We start from the raw sequence: 22,910 nt of genomic DNA on the forward strand, positions 1-22,910 counted from the left end.
AAACCTTTTAATGAGAGATGTATGAAGTAAACACAGTTAAAGGACAGTTTTGGATTATTATAACTTGGGTCACTTTTTCATAACTCTGACCATCATTTCTGTCAGTTATGATAAGATTATACACGCAAAAGTAATTACTGATATCTGGAAACATGAGCAGTCAGACGATCAGACGGGTTGTAAATAATGTTTTAACTGTTAGAAGCAAAGATCTGAGTTGTAATAATCCAGAATGATCCTTTAATCTCCCTCTATTTGAACTACACTGCTAATCAAAACCATAAACCTATACTCATCTCAGAACTTAGGAATGGTCATAACAAGAACTTTTTTTGAACTCTCACAAATAAGAAACATGTTTGTTCTGATGAATGTTAAATGACCGACTGTTTCCATTAGGTTGGTTCATATGAGCTGACCGTGGTGAACGTCCACATCCAGGCCACAGCTGCACCAGGAGAGTCCAACGGCAAGAACCACAACACAGAAGAAGCCAAGTGTCAGCGGCTCTCCCCCAGCATCCAGGAAACACTAAAAGGTCAGTGTGTGAGGTTAGACCTGCCAAGCTCTAGTTATTCCACACCTCAGTCCGCATGAGTCACACACTTTGCATTTACACAATTCACCCAAAAAGAGAAGATTGCTTGACTCTAACACTGATTGTCCACGTGATCCAGCTGTTTCCAGTGTGTCCTGGCTCAGTCACTGCTGTTTTGTCATTTCAGTGCCCACTGGAAGTGCTTGTTCTGTTCGTCTGTTCTTCAGCAGCCACATAAATAACATAGTTTATAGTTGTTCTGATGGCATTGTTCATGTTTGACAAGCATAGATGCAGCTAGTTAAGATGTGGTACCCGAGGCTTTGTGGTTTCTTCTATCTTTCTCTGTCCCTCATTTTAAATGTTAATACATAGGTCATTATTCTGTTGTGATCATAAGATAATTTTATCTGCAGCTCAGCAGCTTGGTTACTGCTAGTCAACAGGCAGTATTTATGTGTAAACAATTTTTGGGGGGATTTTTTCTTATCAGCTTTTGCTCTCTCGTGTGTCTGTGTATTATAAAAGCTTTGCATGACATTAAATCCTTACTCATGATGCAATTGTAAAAAATAAAATTAAGGGTCCATTCACCCAAATGACAAAAAATATTTTCTCAGATTCCTCTTGTGGTATCAGGCCCTGAAACTGCAAGATGTCTCACATGCACAGAGAGGTCTCCCACTCTCTGTGCACAGCTGTGTATTTATTAGTTTGTAATTTGTTGGTGGAAACTCTGTTAAGAACTATTTTATTTAATGATATGCACCATGTAAGCACAATATAAACAGCCTTAAAAATGTTCTTTAAGGCCCCTGTCATTCCAGTTGATCATGGGTTTTAGTGATGCATGCAGTATAAACAAACAAATGTGCAATTAATTAAATTACCACAAGCTAACCTGACAACATTCAACAGCAACATCTGTTTCCAGTAACAGTGTCCCCGTTCCTGTAGATAATCCACAGAACATACTGTCTCTAGCTGTCAGAACAGTCAGTTCATCCTGTTCTCATTTTCTCCACACTTCCTGCTGCAGGTGAGAAGGAGTTAGTGGTGCTGGGAGACTTTGGTTCCCCTCCTCAGAGCTCAGAGCTGGACATTCTGAGAAAGGAGAAGCTCTGTCCGCTTGTACCATCCACACAGTTCACCAACATCAGCACCCGCTCACCGCAGGGCACCCGCTGCCTGGATAACATCTGGTTGAGCCGCTCCCTCAAGAAGATCTACTCTGGTAGGTGCACTGTGTGGGTGTTGGTGCACAGTAGTACAATGTAGGATTGGAATAATATGAGTTTGAGGGTCTTGGTTTTTTCCCAGGCAAACTCTCTATAAAATTGCACTGATGATTTTAAGGTAGAGTCCAAGTCAAGTCTAAAGTCTGTCAGAGCAAGACTCAAGTCCTTGAGGCCAACTCCAAGCTGATTCTCAAGTCGTCCAAGTCAAGTCTTTTATCAGAATCAATCAACACAAGTCTATGTCAATCCTCAAGTTATTTGAAACAAGGCAAAATCTGTCAGAGCAAGTCTCAAAAAAAGTTTCAAGTCCTTGAGTGATAGTTCAAGTCAATTCTCATGTTATCGTATAAGTCCACGTCAAGTCTCAGGTCAGAGCCAGTCCAGAAAAGTCTAAGTTGAATCTGGAGTTATTTGACACAAGTCCAAGTCAATATTAAGCCCAAATCTGTCAGAGCAAGTCTCAATAAGATTCAATTCCTTGAATGCAAGTCCAAGTCAGTTTTTAAATAATTTGAGACAAGTCCATGTCAAGTCTCAAATCAAAGTTGATCGAGACAAGTCAAAGTCAGGCCCAGGTCCCTTCAGGCCAACACCAAGTAGAATCTCAAGTCATTCAAGACATGTCCAAGTCAAGTCTTTAATCAAAGTCAATCAAGACAAGTCTACGTCAAGCCTCAAGTTATTTAAAACAAGTCAAAATCAAGTTTAAAATCTGTCAGAGCAAGTCTCAAGAGAAGTTTCAAGTCTTTGAGTTGAAGGCCAAATCAGTTCAGGTTATTCAAGACAAGTTCACGTCATGTCTAAAGTCTGTCAGAGCCTTTAGTCAAATCACAAGTCTTTCTAAACAAATAGCAAGTCAAGATTTAAGTCTTTGAGGACACAGAATGCAGACCATTAAATGATTAATGATGCTGCATTTGAAAATGATTCTTTTAAAGCTGTGCTGTTTTTTTGCAGAGTTGACCCCGAGTTCAATCTCATGTTTTTTGAAGGAGCTAAATCAATATTATTTGTTGACTCACTAAAGTGTGAACATCTATAGAAGCTTTTATTGAATTAAAATTTAATTAAAAATTAAGTTTACCTTACTATGTCAATACATTGGTACATTGTGGGTGTGTTAGTATATTGACAGGCCTGGCATCCACACTGACTTTCCTTCTCCTTGTGTCTTTTCCTCTGACAGGCCACTGCATGGTCGTACGAGAGGGCTTGACCAACCCCTGGATCCCAGATAACTGGTCGTGGGGCGGCGTGGCGTCAGATCACTGCCCCGTGGTCGCTGAGTTTTATGCAGATGTGGCCCCTAAGGAGCTGAGCAGGCCTGGTATGGCCGTAGTGGACAGAGGAGACATTATGCCCAAACATGAGCGGTGACAACATCCGCAGTCACAGTAAAGACATCAGAATGACTTTATCCTGCCTTGGTCCTGCTTAGTTTGCCGTGGAGCAAAGAGTTTCCTGATGAATGTGAAGAAGTGCCAAGATTGCCTTTTTGGGTTTCAATTTATCACTGTATAATAGCAACTGGTGAGTCATAGAGCCATAAAAATGTTTTGACAATATATATATGATGTACTTTAAAAAGAAATGTGCCAAACATTTTCTATATGTATATAAAATAAAGATAAATTGATAGATGTTCCAGCTGTGTCTGAACTGTCATTAATGCAAGTAATTGCAGTATCTAATCATCCTCTGAATGACCCAGCTCTTCAGAGGCTTTGCTGTGACGCTCATCTGTTCTGTCAGTTGAGAGGGTGATAACATCTCCTCTGTAGAGCTCATGAAGGCTGTGCTCTTGAATTATGTAAGCCAGGCTTCTGTGTGCACATGTGAGCTGCCATCCTCCTCTGTGATGGAAATGAGGTGTCAGGGCACAGTGCCATCAGAGGGCACTGCTGCTGCTGCTGCTGCTGCCTCAGCTGCTCATTAACCAGCTCCACACTGCTGAGTTTATCTCTAATTTATTGATTTCTATTTATTTAATCTCTGTAGCATTAGTGAGGTCTTACACTGATGTTGGATGAGGAGATCTGGCTCACAGATGTAGTGAAAATGTTTGTATTTTACCAATATCCAAAAGTCACACATATACAGCTGTCTAAAAAATGTTTTTTTACTACCTCTGTGTAGTAGAAAACATATTTTAGATAATAATATAATTTTATTTTAAAATATTTTGCAAAAGAAATGGACAATTGCACATGACACTTCAATATCCCTTTGTGCTACGTAATTGTAATTCATATTGTAGCCTTCATATATTACGTTACATATAGCCATATTTTCCTAATAATGGACACATTAAAGGCCCTAAAAACAATCAGCTTCTTATCATGAGCAAATAGGCTGAATTTTGCATGAGATTTTTAGTATTTGTGTTTGTTTCTATGTTTTTCTACTGGTTTGAAGAGGATAGGGCTCAGATAGAAAAACGTGATGTCACATACTTTTATGCACCAGTCAGGATTTAGCCGTATTTGAATCAAACTGTGATGACAGTTGTGAGATTGTTTGTGTATGTTTCCAGGCCGCTGTCAATTGAATCAGATTAAACCACCGCCACACAGTCCTGGTGAGGCAGATCAGCTGAGGTTTTGACTGTTCAACTCTTAAAAAGTGTTGTTTTTTTTACAACTTTGGTTTTGATTGTTGCTTAGTCATGAATGTTGAAGGTTACAAGGAAATATTTCAAATTTGAGAGCAAGTTTTCAAGGGTTTTAAAATCAAACATGTCAAAAATATTTAGCACAGTATATTAAACATTAATTAATATGTTCATGTTTGCCTGTATAAAAAGGCTATGAATGTACACATTTCTGCTACATATATAATTAATATAATTTTAATATATGTAAAAAACATATTTGATCAAAGTATTTTTAATATATGTAAAGATTATTTTAATACACATGTATATGTGTTTTTGTATGGGGTACTGTGATGTCTCTGTAAGACCATTTAAGACCACCATAAGACACAAACACACATTTTAAATGCTTTACTAAAGCAGTGGGTTTACCGTTTCCTGTGTATTGGCAGTACAGTAGTACCTTTTTGTGTTCTACTGTCAGCAGGCTTTGACTTGTCAGCAGATGTTGATAATGATTATCTGGTGGATTTTAAGATTACCACTCACGTGGGATTTTAGGGTTTCTCTGGTTTGTTTTTGCAGCTGTAAATCAGAACAAGAAAATGTTTTATCGGCTGCTGCCCTCTAGTGGGGATGTAGTTTCATTTCACGATAACCACTTCTGTTGTACCCATCTGGTGAAAACATAGCTGGACATTCTTCTAAATAATAAGTATCTCTCTTCTGTTTATCCAATAAATATCCATAAAACAAAACAACAACACAGGAACATATTCCACAAGCATTAAAAAAGGGAGGTAAGGTCATCTTCCATTATCATTTAGAACATCTTAGATAGACAATGGTATACACTGTCCTCTCTGTTGTCACACCTGTGCTGGGTAATGTAGGCACCAGGTTTTGACAAGGAGGAAGAGTGCATGTAATAAAAAAGACAATATTTCTGGCTGCATTGATTTTGTTCCTTTGTTTAAAAAAAAAACTCTCCCATGAGCCAACAATGTAAATCAGTGGAGTACTCTTGATGATTGTACTAATTAAAAAGTTAGAGGTTCACCAAAGTCATAAGGATGCATACTCTGGGGATCCCAAAAGTCTGTACAAAATACCATGGCAATCCATACAATACTAATTCTAAAGTAGTGGACCGACCAATAGGCTGACATTCCTAAACTAATTTGCCAGCATGGCTTGAAAGGTACAGCGAACCTGTATTTGTGACCATTTCTATTAGTCTTTACAGTAGAGTTCACTTTAACATACTTTTATTTGTCACAACTTTAAAAACAAAGTAGATGAAGGAGCTGCACTAGGTACACGCATGACTAATAGTTTCAGCACAAGAATAAACTGCATTCCCATTAGAACTGCACTACATTCTGTGCACATTGTGTTCATCATACCAGAGCTAAGTGCAAGGAGGGGGGATGGTGAGGCCTGTGTGTGTGTGTGTGTGTGTGTGTGTGACTGGCGTGTAGACTGATACCTTTTGTCCAGCATGTCACTGCTTGTAGCTGCCAGTCACCACTCTGGCCCTCAGTGGTTTCCAGTTTCCCAGTGTAACCAGACGCCAATGAATGGGAGGTGTGACACCTCAGGACAGGGTTTGGAGAGGCCAGCAGGGTGTTCTGACAGATTTTGTTACTGTCACTCAGATTGTGGGTCAGCACATTCAGTTCAGGAAACTCTCCTTATTGATCTCTGACATGAGCTCCAGATACAGCATATGTTCCTTTGGCATTATAAACTCTGTGGCTCAGTGATATTCAGTATGGGCTAGTATTAGGCAAATCCATTTGATATAGTATCTCTCTACACAGTTAATCCTTCACAGAGCTGAAGCCTGCCCCCACACGCAAATGGGATAGTGCATTGACCTTGAAACCATTGATTAGACATATTTTTATGGAGTTATTATTATAATAAAGGTTCAGGAACAGGACCACGCCCCTCTCTCTCACTAAATTCAATCACCTGTGCCTCACTAATTCAATCATCCGTGCATACATATATAAGCGTGTCTAACCCCTTTCTCTCCCGTTCGTCTCAGTTCTCACGCGACCTACAACACGCTTGCATCGCAAACACTTACCTCCCGACCATGCTCCGTGATCCACGTTCCTCGGCAACATACCACCCACGACTAGATCCAGCAGTACTAACGAGATATCTCCTTCACCACCACATCCACATGGAACCCTTCTCCTCCAGACGCCATGCTTCTGATCAGCTGGGATCCAGACGCTCCACACGCATCCACGCAATGGCCCACTCGGACGCGGCTCTTTTCCAAGCGATTAACATCTTCATGTTTGCTCACCTCTGGCGAGCTCTCAAGGAGACGGTCGTCCCACTCCTACGAAACGATGATAAAGACAAACTTTCCAACTCTATGCAGACTCTACTTCCATCAACTATCTCGCCGGCAGCTCAAATCCTCCCGCTCTTCCGGGTTCATTGTCCGCCGCCGGGCCGTCGCACACCGATGACGTCACAACGCCACCTACTACAACAGAGCCCAGACTTCTTCAGCCCCGGCTGAAGGCTAGGCTGAACTCTGGATACAAATCCCGTTTCGCCGAACTGACAACAAAGCCAGGTTCTTCCTGCTCCTCTCTGCCTCCACCTCCACCACCGCTCCGGACGGCCGCTCACTTCCGGGTTCCCCGCCCAGCGCCACCTGTACGCCGCACGTCAATAACGTCACGACGCAGCCTATTGCTTCAGCCCTCTCGCAGGGCCAGGTCGTACCTTCCCCTGTGCCTGTTCCCTCCTTGTCTGATCTGTTTCGTTTTTCGTCTTTTCTCTTATCCCCGTGTCCGCAGGCTGCACAATCAACCCCCGCACATACATCCTCTCATCCTTTCCTCTTTCCTTCCCTCAGCTGCAGTTACCTCTACGCTTTTGGCTCCACCCGCTCCAGCAGCTCCTTCTTTTATGTTTCTTCCCTCAGCCACCTCTGGTCCTGCCATTACCACAGCAACAGTTGCACCGAGCCACGGTGCTCCGTCTGATGGACCCACTCAATTTCCTACTGTTCTATCCCCGTTCCCCTCTCTTCCCCAACACCCAAATGTTTTTTCTGTGTCTTCAACACCCCCCATCACCAATCTCCTCGCTCCAGCTGTCTTTAACACTATGCCCACAAGCACTTTCACTCTGGCCTTCACCACTCCGCCCCTCCACAGCCTACAAAGCCAAGCTTTCCAGTTCTGCACAGCCTCCAGTTCCACCACTTCTCCAGCTGACCACTCGCTTGCAGGTTCCCTACCCAGCGCCCCCCGCACTGGCACACCGATGATTCCATCCTGCCGCCACTATGATGCGGCAACAGACTGCTTCAGCCCTAGCTAGGGCCAGGTCATATTTCCCCACGTGCCTGCTCCCTATGTCTTAATTGTCTCGTGTTTTTGTTTCATCCCTGCATCTATGAGCCACACATCTTACCACTTCACACGCATCCCTTCATCCCTCACCCCTCGACACTTATCCCTTCATCCCTCACCCCTCGACCCCCATCCCTTCATCCCTCACTCCTCAACCCTCATCCCTTCATCCCTCACCCCTCGACCCTCATCCCTTCATCCCTCACTCTAGACCCTCATCCCTTCATTCCTCACTCTAGACCCTCATCCATTCATCCCTCACTCCTCGACCCTCATCCCTTCATCCCTCACCCTTCGACCCTCAACCCTCATCCCTTCATCCCTCCCTCGATCCATCCTTTATGAATCATCCTGGCTCTCCTCCGTTGATATAATTTGTTTACAGCACCCCTTTTCACTTCCTCCTGCCACAGCTATTATAGGTCCCTCGACTCGCCTGCTTCTTTTCATTCATTCAACCTTTATTTACATCTCGAGGTAGCATTGAGGGCATGCCCTCATTTTCAGTGACATTGACTGTATCAACTGCTTTGCCACAGTGAACAATTTTAATTGCAATCGCTTCATATCGATTCATTGCTTCAGGGAACCTGGTTTTCCTCATCATTAGTTGATACGTAAGGAAGCCACAGAGCTCCCTCCTTTCTAACCCCCTCCGTTTTGTACTGTTTTCCACTTTCGTCTCATCCCTGCGGCCGCAGGCTGCACAATCAACCCCTGCACATACATCCCCTCGTCCCAGCATCCTTTCCTCTTCCCTTCCTTCAGCTGCAGCTACCTCAGCGCTTTTGGCTCCACCCGCCCCCGCATCTCTTTTCTTCTCTTTCTTCCCATAGCCACTACTGGTCCTGCTGCCAAGCCACGGTGCTTCCTCTACTGTACCCACTCCATCCCCCCCCCACCCCTTCCCCAACACCCAACTGTATTTTTTCTGTGTTTTCAGCTCCGCCCGTCTTCAACACTGTGCCCACCGGCACTTTCACTCCGGTGTCCGCCGACCCTCCTTCATCCCGCTACTGAACACTGTCTACAATCGTGTCCCCCCCCCCCACATCATCTTCGTAGCCCTTCTTTGGGTGCATGAGCGGTCTTCCAGTCATCCTCGTTCATACAGCCTACTACATCGTCGTGGACCATAATAAACTAGAAATTTAAATCCTTGGCACCAGACTCAGATTCCCACCTGAAAGCTGGTCCCTCCATTTTTAGCTTCCATGCCTCCCATGGTCTTTCGTTCCCTTCACTCAACGTCCTGACCCTCTCCTGCTTCACCACCTTCGCCCGTTCCATTCTCAAGGTTAAATCTTCCACAATACACATCTACGCTAGCCGAACTAACATCTCCATAAAACTGTCCTCGGGCACCATACCTAGCCTTGTTTCACGCACACTTCGACATGTTATCTGTAAGTCCGAACCACATCTTATGCCAAACGTTCGCCCCTCACTTCAGACTTCCTGGCCCACTACCAAACTCTCCACACAGGCAACCTGTCTCCCCACATCGACAAAGTCAGTCCACATTCCTAACCGTACTCTGGCCAGTTCTTCCACAGGGGAGCCGCTTCAACCACTTCCAAATAAGAAATCCCAGATCACCTGTTAAAATTAAATAAATAAAGTTCTCGACCGCTAGTCTTCCCAAGATTCCATACCTACCTCAGCGACATTCAAAGAGCCCGCTCTCACTTAGTCCAATGAAGTTAACTTTGGGGGATGACGAAGCAGAAAGCTCATCGAGACATGTCCCCCACCCTGAGTCTCGACCCCCGGGTTCCTAAACGCTCCAGCCTCTTGTGATTCCATCTGGTCCCCGGTTATCCCCATGCCATCAACCCCCTTCATCCCTCTCCTCTACCCCATCATCCCACCGTGCATGACCCGGACCAACCTTCAGCTCCCATTCATCCCCCGGCAATCGACCCCCTTCATCTCTCTCCTCGACCCCCATTCAACCCACCATACACTGTATCCATTGTAGACTACTCGTGTTGGCTAGTTAACACAGTGGCACATACAGTGTAGCAGCTTAAAAATCAGATATTTTTCACAGGAGTGGGTGAAGACAGAGTTAAAAGGAGAGTGAATATTGGACTCACTGCTATGTGTCAGCTCAGTGTGTGAAAAAGAATTAAAGTTCACTGTAAGAACTTGTTAAGGTTGATAATACAGTGTTGTTTATACAGCTTGCTTACTGCCATCAGTTGGCCAAATGAGACATTCTGTCAGCAGCCAAAACATGAGACAAAACTAAAGCTGTATTACCTGATAAGAACTGTGGCTGTACCTAGCTCTAGCTAGTAGCTAACTTTGTCTTTCTGCTGTTTGGTGCTGGGCAAGTAGCATACAGTGAGCTTTTTCACTGAGAACAGCTTCCTGCTGTTGGAAACAAGACTGATGAGAGAGCTGAATCTGAACCACCCGGTAAATTTGTGAACCAGAAACCAAAACAATGATCTAAAAGAGGCTAAAAAGAGCTGAGGGGAACTGCAGAGCCTGTGATGATTCTATGTGGGTTTGCCACTCTCACTAGTCATAATTTAATTAGTTGTTTATCTAAAATGATTTGTGCAGCTTTAAATTTTGTGGAAGTTAAGTAAGTTAGGATTATGAATTGATTAACATGAGTGGAATAAAATGGGCATGGATGGTGCATGGTGTTGATTATTCCTTAATGTGCAAAAAATATGTAATCAAACATCATCATATCCAACTGCTTTGACCGTGACTCCAAAATTCTGCGTCCAACTTTCCGTGCACACAATAAAAATCTTTGACACACAAAAAGCACTAAACAACCATTTTTGCAGGGAGTCCACTTTATTTTAGATTATATCTATAGTTATCACAAAAAGACCATTCAAATAGAAAACATCACATAGAAACGCTGTGTTATTCAACTGTACCATAAGGGATCTTAGAGGAGGCAGAGTAGTTCATGTGCTCCCTACATTAGGTCATTCTTCGTAACAACACAGAAACTCATTAAGTGTCACAGTAAAACCACGAGGCATTTGGTGTTTAGTCAAACATGGACATATCTTTCTCTATAAATGACACCAACACAGTAACTGCAAATATCAGTGCAGTTGAGAAGGTAGTTCAAAGGTAAGAAAGTGCAAATAGTCAAATAGGGCTTCAAGTCAGTGCACTTGGACCACTAGGGCTTCATAGAGCATAATGAGGAACACACCTTCAAAATGTCATAAACACTATTACAAGTGACCTTCATACTTAGAGATATTTTCTTTTCAACATCAAGCTATCAGCAAGTGTAGAACAATGTTGACAGGCTCAGCTTTAATTAACAGTGTGTGACACTGCTGATGAAGCACTTAAACCAGTATCAGTATATCTCTGCCTGGTGCACCATCCTTTCACCGTCTTTTTCTTGAGCAACAACTCTGTGTTACTAGTAATGCCTAATGTGTACTACAAAAATAGTAACCCTAAGTTGTATCTAGAGGAAACAAAGTGCAAGAATGTATTCATCTTCACTACAGAGACAGATATAAAACACTAGGTAAGTACACTTAAATTGGAATTAAATCAATATGTTTTAATGGCGTATGTTAAAAGTAAAGGATGTTCTGTATGTCTACATTTAACCATATTCATGCACAAAAGAAAAAAATGCACAAACAATTAAGCATTCAGGTTTTCCCTCTGTATTGCTGACGGATTGAAAAAGCCCCAGAAAAATCATTTCGATTAGAGCCCTACCAATGCATCAGCATATGTGACATTATTGACTGATTTGAGCTGATGGCAGATATTCTGCTTAGAAGTAACAAGAAATTACAGTAGAGAAACGCCAGAGAAATGTTTGAGGTAATTTAGAAACACTGTCCCTATTTCAGTTTGCACACCATAGAACACTAACAAGTTTATCTTTCAACTGTAAAACGTCCCACTCAGAATATATCTTGGTCACAATTCTTTAATAACCAACTTTAAAGAAATAGTTCAACAATTTGGCAAATACACTTATTTGCTTTCTTTTCGAGAATGTGAAGATCAATACCACCCTCATGCCTGTGTGTTAAGTACAGAGCTGGAGCTGGGAGTCCATTAGCCTAGCTAAGCCAACTAGCCATCGTCTGTCCAAAGTTCAAAAATACATCTACCGACACCTCAAAAACTGACTAATTAACACACTATATCTTGTTTGTTTAACCTGTTAACAAACATAAGTGTGAAAATGATGATTTGATTTAGTGTTGGAGCTATTTCTTGATGAACAAGTTTATCCATCCACTTAGTGCCTCTGTGTGTTGTCTCCGGCTATAGCGCAGGTTGCCAGATAAGGTCTGTGAGCGTAAGTTTTGGTTTCTGTAGAGGCACAATGTACAGAAACCAAAACTCCACATTGTACCAAGCAACTTCACCATGATGACAAGACTCCAGGAATTCACTGCTCACAGCTGTTGATTGTCAAAAAATTGTTCCAGCACATAACTCCAGATAAAACACAAATTGTCCTGCTTTCATTTCTATTTATGTATGGATTAAACAAATAAGATACAACATGTTAATTAGGGAGCTGTAGAGATATTGGTAGGTGTATTTATGAAATTTGGACAGAGCCATGCTAGTTTTCCCCGTTCCCAGTCTTTATGCTAAGCTAGGTTAATTGTCCCCGACTGTAGCTTACCACACGGCCATGAGAGTGGTTTCCTTCATCTACAGTAACTCTCGGAAAACCTTTCCCAAAATATTTAACTATTCCTTTAAGGGACCTTTATTAAAAATGGTTGTTCATGTTAAACTCTTTTGAAAGCCATGCTAATGTAGCTACTGAGAAGCTATTAAAGAAAATCCTCCAAAATCTAAGAGTGCGTATCAAACCTCAAACCAAGCTGAGTATCAGAAACTGTCCAAAAAACACAAAAAACAAAAAAAGGAAACAAAATTGGCACCAAATGCTTGGAAAATGTTAAAGAAAAGTAAAGTAAGATATTGAAAAAGTATCATTTTAGTATTGATACAGCAACTCATTGCATTGGCACTGGTATAGAAACTGTTCAAACTACATCAAGCCCTAAACACAGCACACTGAAATGATTCTCTGGGTGGTTCCTACAGTAACAGTGGAAAATTGACTAGGTAATAGCAGATTTTTAATTCAGAGCTTATATCAGGTAAAACTAATGTATGGGTCTAACACATCTCTACATTACATGCGATACAGCACGCTGTGCAGGTTACACACTTTGCTACCATGCATGATGACGGTGGTGGTGTTCAGGCATGCAGGCCACGGCTGGCAGTGGTGTGGCAGATTATATTTGGTTCTGATCTGGGTTGTGCGGGTGCATGGATTGGGCTCAGATGATGGTCCTGAGCTCCTCATCAGTCAGCTCGTTCACTGCCATGATTTTTGTCAGCTGCTCTGCATACTTTGCCTGGTCTTGCATGAAGTGTGGGATGCGGACGTTCTCCATCTGAGCCACAGTTTTCAGGCGGTCGACGTCTTCAAATGACACCTGAGCCCACAGAAAAACAACACTGACAGATTTAGCAACCTGCTGCAAAAGAATGAAAATAAATGTAATGAAACTACATGCAAACTGAAGAACTTATTAAGAACTACATATTCAGTTAATTCAAGATAATTACAGCTGTACTAATTCATATTTCTATATTAACAGTGGGTCAAATGACTGACTATAATGTGAAAGGTGTCGCTATTAAATTATTCTCCAACTCTGCACTCAGCTGTATGGAAAAAAGCTAAATGCTAATGCTAAAAAGGCATGTTTCAGCTCATTGTATTTGGTTTTTGATGAGAGCAATTTGTGTATGTTGTAGTACTGGGCTGATGTTATTAAAAACACAACACAAATGCATCTACAGCTGGAATGAACATACTGTTTAACCCTGAAAGCTTACAGCTCCTCTGAAGCAGAAGAACCCGGTCTGTTCCCTCCTCAGAGAGGTTATATAAACTCCGGCTTTGCTTCTCATTAAAGTTACTACAAGGAACTTTTAACTGGTTATGAAACAGTGCCTCTGATGCCTCTATATATACATAAGTATATATTACATACATTATACATAAGTAAACGGGACCATCAGTGAGAAGATTGGCTATTTCTATATAGTTATTCTTAATGCTTGTCACCAGGTTGGAAATGATTTGAATGAAAATGATTTACAGCACACAGACTGAGGGTGGACATCTTCATCCCGGGAAACACTACCACTTTTGTCCACAGGGGCCACCAAAATCAACACAAAAAGTTTGTAGCTCGTAGTAACTTTAATCTCACTATATGTCTGAACTACAACCACATAAGTAACAGTGTTCTGCTGTTTCTGTAAACTGTAGCGGTGTTATGGAGAACAGCACTGGTATAGTGGAGATACCACTGGAGACACAACACAATCTTAACAAATCTGATCCACCTGACCTGATCATCTTGGAGGCAGCTACATAATTTAGATTAATAAATATGTAAATTGACTATAATAAACTGACCTCAGACTGTTAGTTCAGATGAATTGCCTCACCTTTCCTAGAGTCATCAGCAGTGGGAAGTTGATCTTATCTCTATGTCTCAGGATCTTCAGAATGCCATCCAGGTAGACCTGGTCTTTACTGAAGCACCCTGCAATGTGAGAGGTCGGACAAGAGAACCAGTTAAAGACAACAGACAACCAGTGTACTAATGATCTACATTTAACATGTGATCAAACACAATTCAGATTAAAATCATTTATCTAATAAAATCCCACTACTGGCTTCATATATCTAGTGACATAATGACCTGGCTGTGCTGTATCGGTCTGGCCTCTCTTGGCTCGGACACAGTAGTCCCAGCGAGTGTTGGGATCCTGAACGAAGCATCCCAGGTTGTGGAAGAGCTGAGAGAAGGACATGTGGCTGGCCTGGTAGACAGTGTAGTAGAGTAGGGCGGCACGCCACAGCGTGGGGTCCTTCCTGAACAGGACACTGTGGATGCTTGCCAGACCTTCCTCTGTGGGGTTCAGAGGCTTCAGGTTGTGCTTCTTCCTGCCCATGCTGCTGCTCCACGGCTGGTGGCAGTTGTTGATGCCACGGAAATAATGTGTGCCTGGTGGACAGAGACAAGGACTTTTATAGACAGTAGTTGTATTCAAGTTCAAATTCAAGCCAACTTTATTAAAAGAAAAAATTAGATCCATGCAATGTTTTATCTTTCCTTGGAAACTACGCTACAGTCAAATTTAAATTTAGCTCTAGCCACTACCCACCAATCTCATGCCTCAGCATGCCTTCCAGCCAGTGCTCTCTGGCAGTGGAGATGTTGATGGTCAGTGTGGGTCTGCTGTTCACCACCGTCATGGAGGCTCTGGACAGGAGGTCATCTGTTACCTGGACAACTATCTGTCAACACACATTTATATATCTATGTAACTTTTTTGCTATTTATATTGTTATATTTGGTGTATTTCCCTTTAACCTGTCTCATGTACTTCCACAGTAATTACCAACCCTGACATGATAGCCAAGTATATCAGGGTAGACAAAGTAACACAAAAACCTTTAACTGGTGACATAGTGATTTCACTATATAATTTCAATGACGAAGGGGATGAGACATGGACATGTAGTCTTTCTAAAGGGCCAGATATAGTGAACTCCAAAACTGGCATGGACACAGACAGCAGACATCCTCACAGACTGTCATCACAAAATCCCTCACAGCTATACAGATGTGGAAAGCATCAATTGAGCTGAACCCTTCACCAAAACCTGACACTGATGCTTTAGATTGCAGCAATATGTTCTGCTATGAGTTGGAGCTGTGCTGGAAACGTCTCTGTATGATGTTACTACTGTTGCTTCACCACAGGAATAACAATAAAATAATAACATGAATAAGAACAACAAAATACAAGTGTCACATGAGTTTTTGGGTGGTTTTCTTATTTAAGGCAATTCATTCCCGAGTTTTTTTTTTTCCAGGCTTCTATGTCTCAACCCATTAGGACACAAGGCGCCTGTATATATATGTGGTGTTCAGTGGAGCATGATTAACTTGGTGATGTAACATGTATTTGTAGATGGTTATATAAACACAGCCCCACAGAAGCAAACTGCAGGATGCAAGGTCTTACTTTTCCCTGGAGCACATTCACTCTGATGCTGTCTGCTGCTCTGTAATGATGATGTACAAATACACTGTGACACAGACCACAGAGGGCAGCCACAGAAAAACACCAGGCTAGCCTTTTCATATTCTTTTTTAATCAAACTGTGAAAAAAATATCAACTATAACGCAATGAACAGCAAATTATCTCCTTCATAATGTGTCGTCAGGACTCACCTCTCCCATGCAGCCCTCCTTCTCCATGTATTTCTTGACATTGTGCCAGATGCGACTCTTGGTGAGGAGGCTGCCCCCAGTGACCTGCTCAAACTTCTCATAGCTGCCATATCGGTGCAGGGCGAGCTCCATGATGTGCACTGCCTGCATGAGATTTAAAGACAAACACTGTGACTGATACAAATAAACAGCTCATAACATGAAAGCTCCCTGTGACTGATGACCTCCTGTCCTCAACGCTTTGGACATGAAGTACTTGGCAACTTTTCAGTTTGGTGCTCCAAAGTGCTAGTGAGAGATAACTTAAGTTTGACGGACTGCATTACTCACAAACCACATAGCATGTTGTCACTCCATGGACCTTTTATGTATGAATCTCCAATTGGAGAGAATGGGTGTCTGTTTCAATCTTGCCAGGATGCTCCTGGCTGGCTCACAGATGGAAGTCACTCTGGCATTCATACCATTCACTGTGGGAAGACTGTTATGGATTGATTGCCTACATATCACTGTATTGTAGGCAATCGTCTTAACAATTTAGAGGGTATAAATTGAATCCATGTCAGGTGGGTGTAAAGTAACAAAAATCGTGAGAATGTAGGGTGTTTACAGTGGTATTGCTGCAATATATAACCTCTGATCAACATTCTTCACATAACAAATGTATGAATTCTTGAGTGACTGGATCCATCTGTTAACCATATGGAGTATGATGATCCAGGATCATGATTAGACCCACTACAGTATGTGATTTAGGCTCATGTAATGGATATTTTTAACTAGCCTAACACTACTTTAAACTTAAATGTGTTTGCAGTTGTTCTATTACATAACTCTAGCTAACAGCCTTGCCTTACACTGCATGAATTAATGATAAATATTTATCTATGTTCAGGGACTGACAGCCCAGGATTTAAACAATGCAAAGTGGTCCACCTTACTCAAGTAGGTTTCTGTGATGGAAATAAAACCCCTAATTTGACACAACTCCAAACCAACAAAAACTCATGACACTCAATTGCAATAAGACTCATGGATTTAGTCCCACCTTATGTAACCTAAAGTCAGTCTTGACAAATCACCTGACCCTCACCATCACTGTTCTGAAAATAACATTAAAAATACAAACAAACAGAAGTACAATAAAAGCTTGCAAACCTGACCAAACCAGTCTGACTACCATCAATAGATCATTTTATTTTCTGATAACTGCCTCAATCATAGGCTCTTTTCACAGCAGACATTAGTCATTAGTAGTAAAAGTGCAGGTGTTACTAATAACATTAACAATGGCCCTGCTCTCTTCAAGTGTCCCAGTAAGCCATGACAGTGTGACAGTGATCTACCATGAACAACACCAGCACCCTGAAACTGAAGCAGCTAAATGGAATTCAGCCATCTTTAATGTTATTAATTACACCTGGGGCTTTTCCTACTGTGACATCAAATCATCATCAAAATGCCTGCTGAGAAAAGCTCTAACGCACATAGTGGCTCTCTGTCTCGACTCAATGGGACACTTGAATAGATCAGAGTAATCATTAATGGTATTAACAACAACTAACTTTGCTGGTTGATTCTGTCATTTTCATTCTATCATTTTAACGTAATTACATCTACTTAATTGATTTGATACAGTGTTAAATTGAAGATGGACAGCTAATGATAATATTACATTTTAAGAAAGCCTTAGCCCTTTTAAAATGTAACAATTTAATTTTGTCTATTAATTTATCATGTTCCACTGACATCCACTGCCTACATGCATGAAATATATTTGTGATTTTGGAGCAATTGGCTGCATCCTGAACCAATATGTTTTTGCTTTTAAGATACAGTTTCTTATGGAGGACGAAAAATGACTTGAGTATAAATAAATAATAAATAAATAAATGCAGGAATAAATAATTAAATACATAAATAAAAAACTTTTTGATAATGAAAAGGGATATAAATTAATTAATAAAAGAATTAATAAATTCTTGAAGTTATTTCTACATTTCCATACATCAATTTTATTTAGGCTATTTCTGTATTTTTTAGGGGTGCTTTCCATATATTTTGTAAAACACTTACATTAAGGAACTTTTGCCCATGGTCTTAAATGAAAACAACATTCAAGATGCCCAATATTTAAATAAAATCTTAAAATATATAAAATACTCAATGCTCGATTGTTAAATTAAATTGCAATATGAGGCCTGATACCTTCCTCTTTTAAATATGGTAATGAATGAAACAACAGCCTGTGTCCACATCATCGAAACTTGATGATAACTTACAAACATGAACACACGTCTTGTCCTGCAGCTTGTTGAACAAGCCACCAAACAAACATTCAGCGGGGAAAAGTGCACTGTTAACATCAGCTAGCAGCTACGTAGATAATTAGCTGCTCAGCTGCAGAACATTTAACAGCATGTAAACATACCTGCAGATGTCACTGCGGACCCATTCAATGATGGTTTGGTCATTGCTCTTCAAAATTCCTGTTATAGACGCACTGTCTCTCCATGACTTGTACTTACAGCAGTTTGTTTGCGTTGTCTTAAATGAGACATTAAATTTTGCAATTAATCCACGGTTCACATGCATTCCGAACCGTAGAAGGCGATTCGTACGGATCACAGATCAGCTACGATCCGTTGCACCATTAGTATTTCTACATTCATTTATTACTGTATTTAACCAAGGCAGTAGTAGTAGTAGAGCAATCACACCACTACATCAATCCTTAACATACAGACACAGAAATATAAAAATAAATAAATGTATAAATGAATTAATAAATAAATGCATAAATATAGGAATAGCCTAAATAAAAGATGATTGAAAAGATGATTTATAGAAATGTAGAAAATAAATCCAAGACATTCATTTAATTATGTCGTTTTTCATTATCTTGTATTTATTTTCATCTATTTATGTATTTAATTATTTATTTCTGCATTTACTTATTTATACTTTTATACCATTTTTCGTCCTCCACAGTTTCTCAACCTTTTTACTCTCCTCCTGAGTACAGTGCTGTTGAAATTCAGCATTCTAGACTGTTCAGGTTATTGTAGGACTATACCAATTTGCGGCGGGGATCGGGGATCTTCATTTACTCCCCTATTTAAGACTTGGTCTTAACATCACTAGTATGTAAGTTTGAGTGTGGAGATAGCCTGCGAGTGCAGGTGTACAAGTCTGTCATCTCAGCCCAAAGTAAGGCAAAATACTGTGATCCTACAGTACCGACCCAAAACGTTCTGGTCCACTGGTTGCCACTTAAGGCTGTTACACATTTCCATGAAGTTTTACTCTTTTGAGTATCTATTTGTTCAGACAAATGCCAAGAATATCATAAGACAAAAGTGATCCAAATGGCAGTCCACTTTTAAAGTTCAACAGTGTGACACAACATTTTACAGAGAGAAAGAAAACATGACAAACTAGGGCAGACTCTAGGGAAGAAAAAAAAACACACAAACATCCTCCGCAGGATCACTTTACTGCATTTCCTGTTCCTGCTCTCTCACTCTTTACTTATCTGACTGTTTGTGTACTTGTGTTACTAAAAGAGCAACAAAACACCACAGGGCTGTTTTCCAGTTCACTAGAAATACATCTGATCTTATGCCCTACGTGTTAATTTGTGGTGTGATTGGTGGTAACATATTTAGTCTCATGTGTTCTTGTCTTCCTAAAGTAATCAAAATTTGGTTTTGAAAATACTGCATTTCATTTAGAGCTTCAGTGTTTCTCACCAGACATGTAGTCATACTGTAGATGTTGATTTCAGATTCAAACTAATCTGCCAGTGTTTGCTAAAATGCTTTTGTCTTTGTTTCCTGCATGAATTCATTCCGGCCACTTTCCTCTTTCTCTTGGACAGCAGACTCACCCTGCCTCAGCTCTGATCAGCCCTGACGCTAAAGAGCTTTAGCAGCAAGTCTTTGTGATCACAGTATCCAACTTGACTACTGGCATGTGGAGTTTGCTGATCTCAAACATAGACAGCTCTGCACCAAGCTGGTGCACTGGGGACATTGTTGCAGATGTGATGAATGACCTGTCACAGCCTTGGGGCCAGCATCTAGTAGACTTCTGCCCTTACTGGCTGCATATACTGTACCTTCTACAGTGTTTCAGTATTATTAAGTGTCTGTTTCTCTGTCCAAAGCTTACAATGAACCTGGACATGTAAACAGAGACCTGGGATAAACCTGTGTTGGAGGTTGGTCTGAATGAGTCCAAAGCTGATATTTAATCTGACCCTGCAACCCTGCTTCTGACCTCAGTTTACAGTACGCAGGGCTGACACTTTAGTTTGAAAGGTGAACAGGTGTTTCTAAGAAAGCTATAGGATTTCCTTTTGGCAAATAAACCAAACTAAAAGAATTGAATGATTCCAAACCTGCTCAGTGGAAACACACTCTTACCTGTGTCAGAAAGCGATCTGAGGCATTGTTGTGCCGTGCCAGGACGAGCGGAGAAACAGGGTTGCTGTACTCAAACTGTGGATTGTAGTTGAAGTCAGACTTGAAAAACTTGGCCTTTTCTTTCTCCACATTAGACGGCTTGATGGCTGTAAGGATGCAGAGCTTCTTGGCATTTTCCACTTCCCGCGCGATAGCTGCTTTGTGCAGAGAGGGAAGTTTAGTGCGAGGGGAACTGGGGATGCACGTCCTCCGGAGTTGTGGAACTGCGCGAGGGTTCAAGCCCATGGTGCTGCCCACTACTGCGATGCTCCGCGCTGGCTTAGGCAGATTGGAGCTGCTGCCTGAGAGGACACGATTTGTCTGTGCAGGTTTACTGCCGCCTTCTGAAGCCCGAATCTTTCTAGTAGCCATACCTGAACGGTTTCTCTTACCACATTTCACTGATGTCTTTGGTCTCTTGTGCGGAGACTGCTTCGGGCTCTTCCTCTCCTCCTCCTCAGTCTGCAGCAGGACGTTGTAGCTGCTGGAGCCAGTGCTGAAGAGATCTTTGAGGACACTGGAAGAAATTTTCTCCAGGTATACTTGGCTTGGACTCACTGGCTTGTCAGCAGTGTTTAAGATATACTTTTTGGACATTTCTACCTCTGGCCAGTGGAGTCTTTCTGAAAGAAGTAATATGAGATGCCAGTGAGAGAAGATAGTGAATCTGTTTGCTGCTTACTTTAGAATCACCTCATGTGCAGACCTTTTGTAGATAGAGTAGCTTGATAGCTTAATCCTCTTATCAAGGCAGGATAAAATTAGATCAATTCCAGTGCCAAGCTAAAAAGATATATTTTGTTACAGCAACTATTTTTACATCTTTGTTAACAAACCGACATTAGTGCAACTGCCCCTTCCCATTTGTTCCTTTTTATCCTCAATCATAAAGATGCAATCTGACACAAATGCACGTAATTTGACATGTTTCCTGAACTGCTGTTACATCAGCAGTCCACGGCTATAAACCATTCCTTTTCATGAGTCAGTATCCCGTCCTCACAGAGGAAATTATTCTCATCATGTCTCCAGAGACTGCCAGTAGAGCACAGAAGTCAGAGTGCAGTAAGGTGAGCTGGAGCAACATTACACTGAGAGTAAGCTCTCTGTTCAGACAGGAGCACTGAGCTGGAATCCATGCAGCCACACACAGCACAAACTAATGACCTCAGTAGCAATGATTGGAAGAGGGGAAAGTACAAATTAGAGCTTCACTGCATGCTCAGCTACCAAATCAAATAATGTTATCTAACGCATCAGCTGATTATCTCATCATTCAGTTTCAGCTGATGTGACGTGCTATACTGTCACATCATAGTACAGAGTTATCTACCTACTATCCCTATCTAATGAATACTTGGTGTGTGAAAGTTTTATGAAGTTAATTAAAGACATTTTCAGTTTGCCAGGTAGCATAAATGAAATTAAATATATGACAGCTAACAGTCCCAAATCACTGTTCACATGCAATTCAACCGCACAGCAAAATGATTCAATGGTCAAGCATCTCATTCCTAACTATTAATGAAACTATCAAAGCACAATTTAAAGCATATAATAAGCAATAATCAGCATGATTCAGCTCTGAATAAGCCCACTAGAAAGCTCCTTTTCATACTGCCATGAGTCTTAACAACACAAGTGCATAGTTAACACTATACAATACAATATGTACGCTATATCAAGCAACTTAATATGGAGGCAGGAAAATGGGAAAGAAATAATTAAAAATAGATGCTTTCTGATGCTTTCTATATTCGATTTTTTTATGTTCGTTAATGTTAGTATTAACAATTTAATTACTACCTAGCTGCAACTTCTATTTCACCTTATGACGACTGTTAACGCTAAGTTAGTTAACAAAAGTTACCATTATTACCATTATTACGGTATTATATTTAGCTAGTTGTATTATTAATGTTCCTGATATGTTATAACCTGCTAAGTTAAGTAGACACTTCTAGCTACGATCACAAGAAAATATGAGAGCACAAGACAAAAAAGAATATTACCTGTTACTTTTATTGACTCCAGCATCCTCTGTTAAGGTATCTGTATGAAGCTCAAATACCCAGTTATGTTCGAAGATTACTAACGTTAGTTCGCCAAGTTAACCTAGCTACGTTAGCCGGCTAACGTTGTTCAAACAGTAACCCAGCGATGAAAGAAGATTGCCCGTAGTGATTATATTACCACAGGATACGCAGAAATAAATTTTAGAGCATTTTCTAGCTGACAGCTGAGTTGACATTAAACGTCCCGCCTACACTGAGCCTCAGCCAAACTGACGAGAGAGAATCGGGCTCTCTGTGGTGCAGGCTCGGCATCGACTTATCTGTTTCCATGGTTTCCATGTAAGCTACGCAACACACA

At 41.2% G+C, this 22,910-nt stretch overlaps 2 protein-coding genes across 3 annotated transcripts in view; one reads left to right on the top strand and one right to left on the bottom strand.

The window, feature by feature from the left end:
- Nucleotides 1-3,392, top strand: part of eepd1 (endonuclease/exonuclease/phosphatase family domain containing 1) — a 32,746-nt gene extending 29,354 nt beyond the window's left edge. Inside the window, exons 6-8 of the mRNA XM_042434550.1 lie at nucleotides 400-538; nucleotides 1,578-1,772; nucleotides 2,963-3,392. Coding sequence (XP_042290484.1) covers nucleotides 400-538; nucleotides 1,578-1,772; nucleotides 2,963-3,153 — 525 coding nt within the window. The 3' untranslated portion in view covers nucleotides 3,154-3,392. The remainder of the gene's footprint in view (nucleotides 1-399; nucleotides 539-1,577; nucleotides 1,773-2,962) is intronic.
- Nucleotides 3,393-10,559: 7,167 nt separating this feature from the next.
- Nucleotides 10,560-22,910, bottom strand: si:dkey-222b8.4 (uncharacterized protein KIAA0895). Of its 2 annotated transcripts, XM_042436539.1 has the most exons (8): nucleotides 22,550-22,910; nucleotides 20,930-21,160; nucleotides 20,499-20,839; nucleotides 16,072-16,215; nucleotides 14,995-15,127; nucleotides 14,529-14,834; nucleotides 14,272-14,369; nucleotides 10,560-13,244 (listed from the first exon to the last, which is right to left on the bottom strand). In XM_042436539.1, exons 1-8 carry the CDS (start codon nucleotides 22,572-22,574, stop codon nucleotides 13,086-13,088), a joined length of 1,437 nt encoding a protein of 478 aa, XP_042292473.1. In that variant the 5' UTR covers nucleotides 22,575-22,910; the 3' UTR covers nucleotides 10,560-13,085. The 2 variants fall into 2 exon arrangements, with proteins under 2 accessions (XP_042292473.1, XP_042292471.1); XM_042436537.1 differs by having other exon boundaries at nucleotides 20,499-21,160; nucleotides 22,550-22,909.

The sequence above is a fragment of the Thunnus maccoyii genome, chromosome 15, assembly GCF_910596095.1.
Source record: "Thunnus maccoyii chromosome 15, fThuMac1.1, whole genome shotgun sequence".
NCBI lineage: Eukaryota > Metazoa > Chordata > Actinopteri > Scombriformes > Scombridae > Thunnus > Thunnus maccoyii.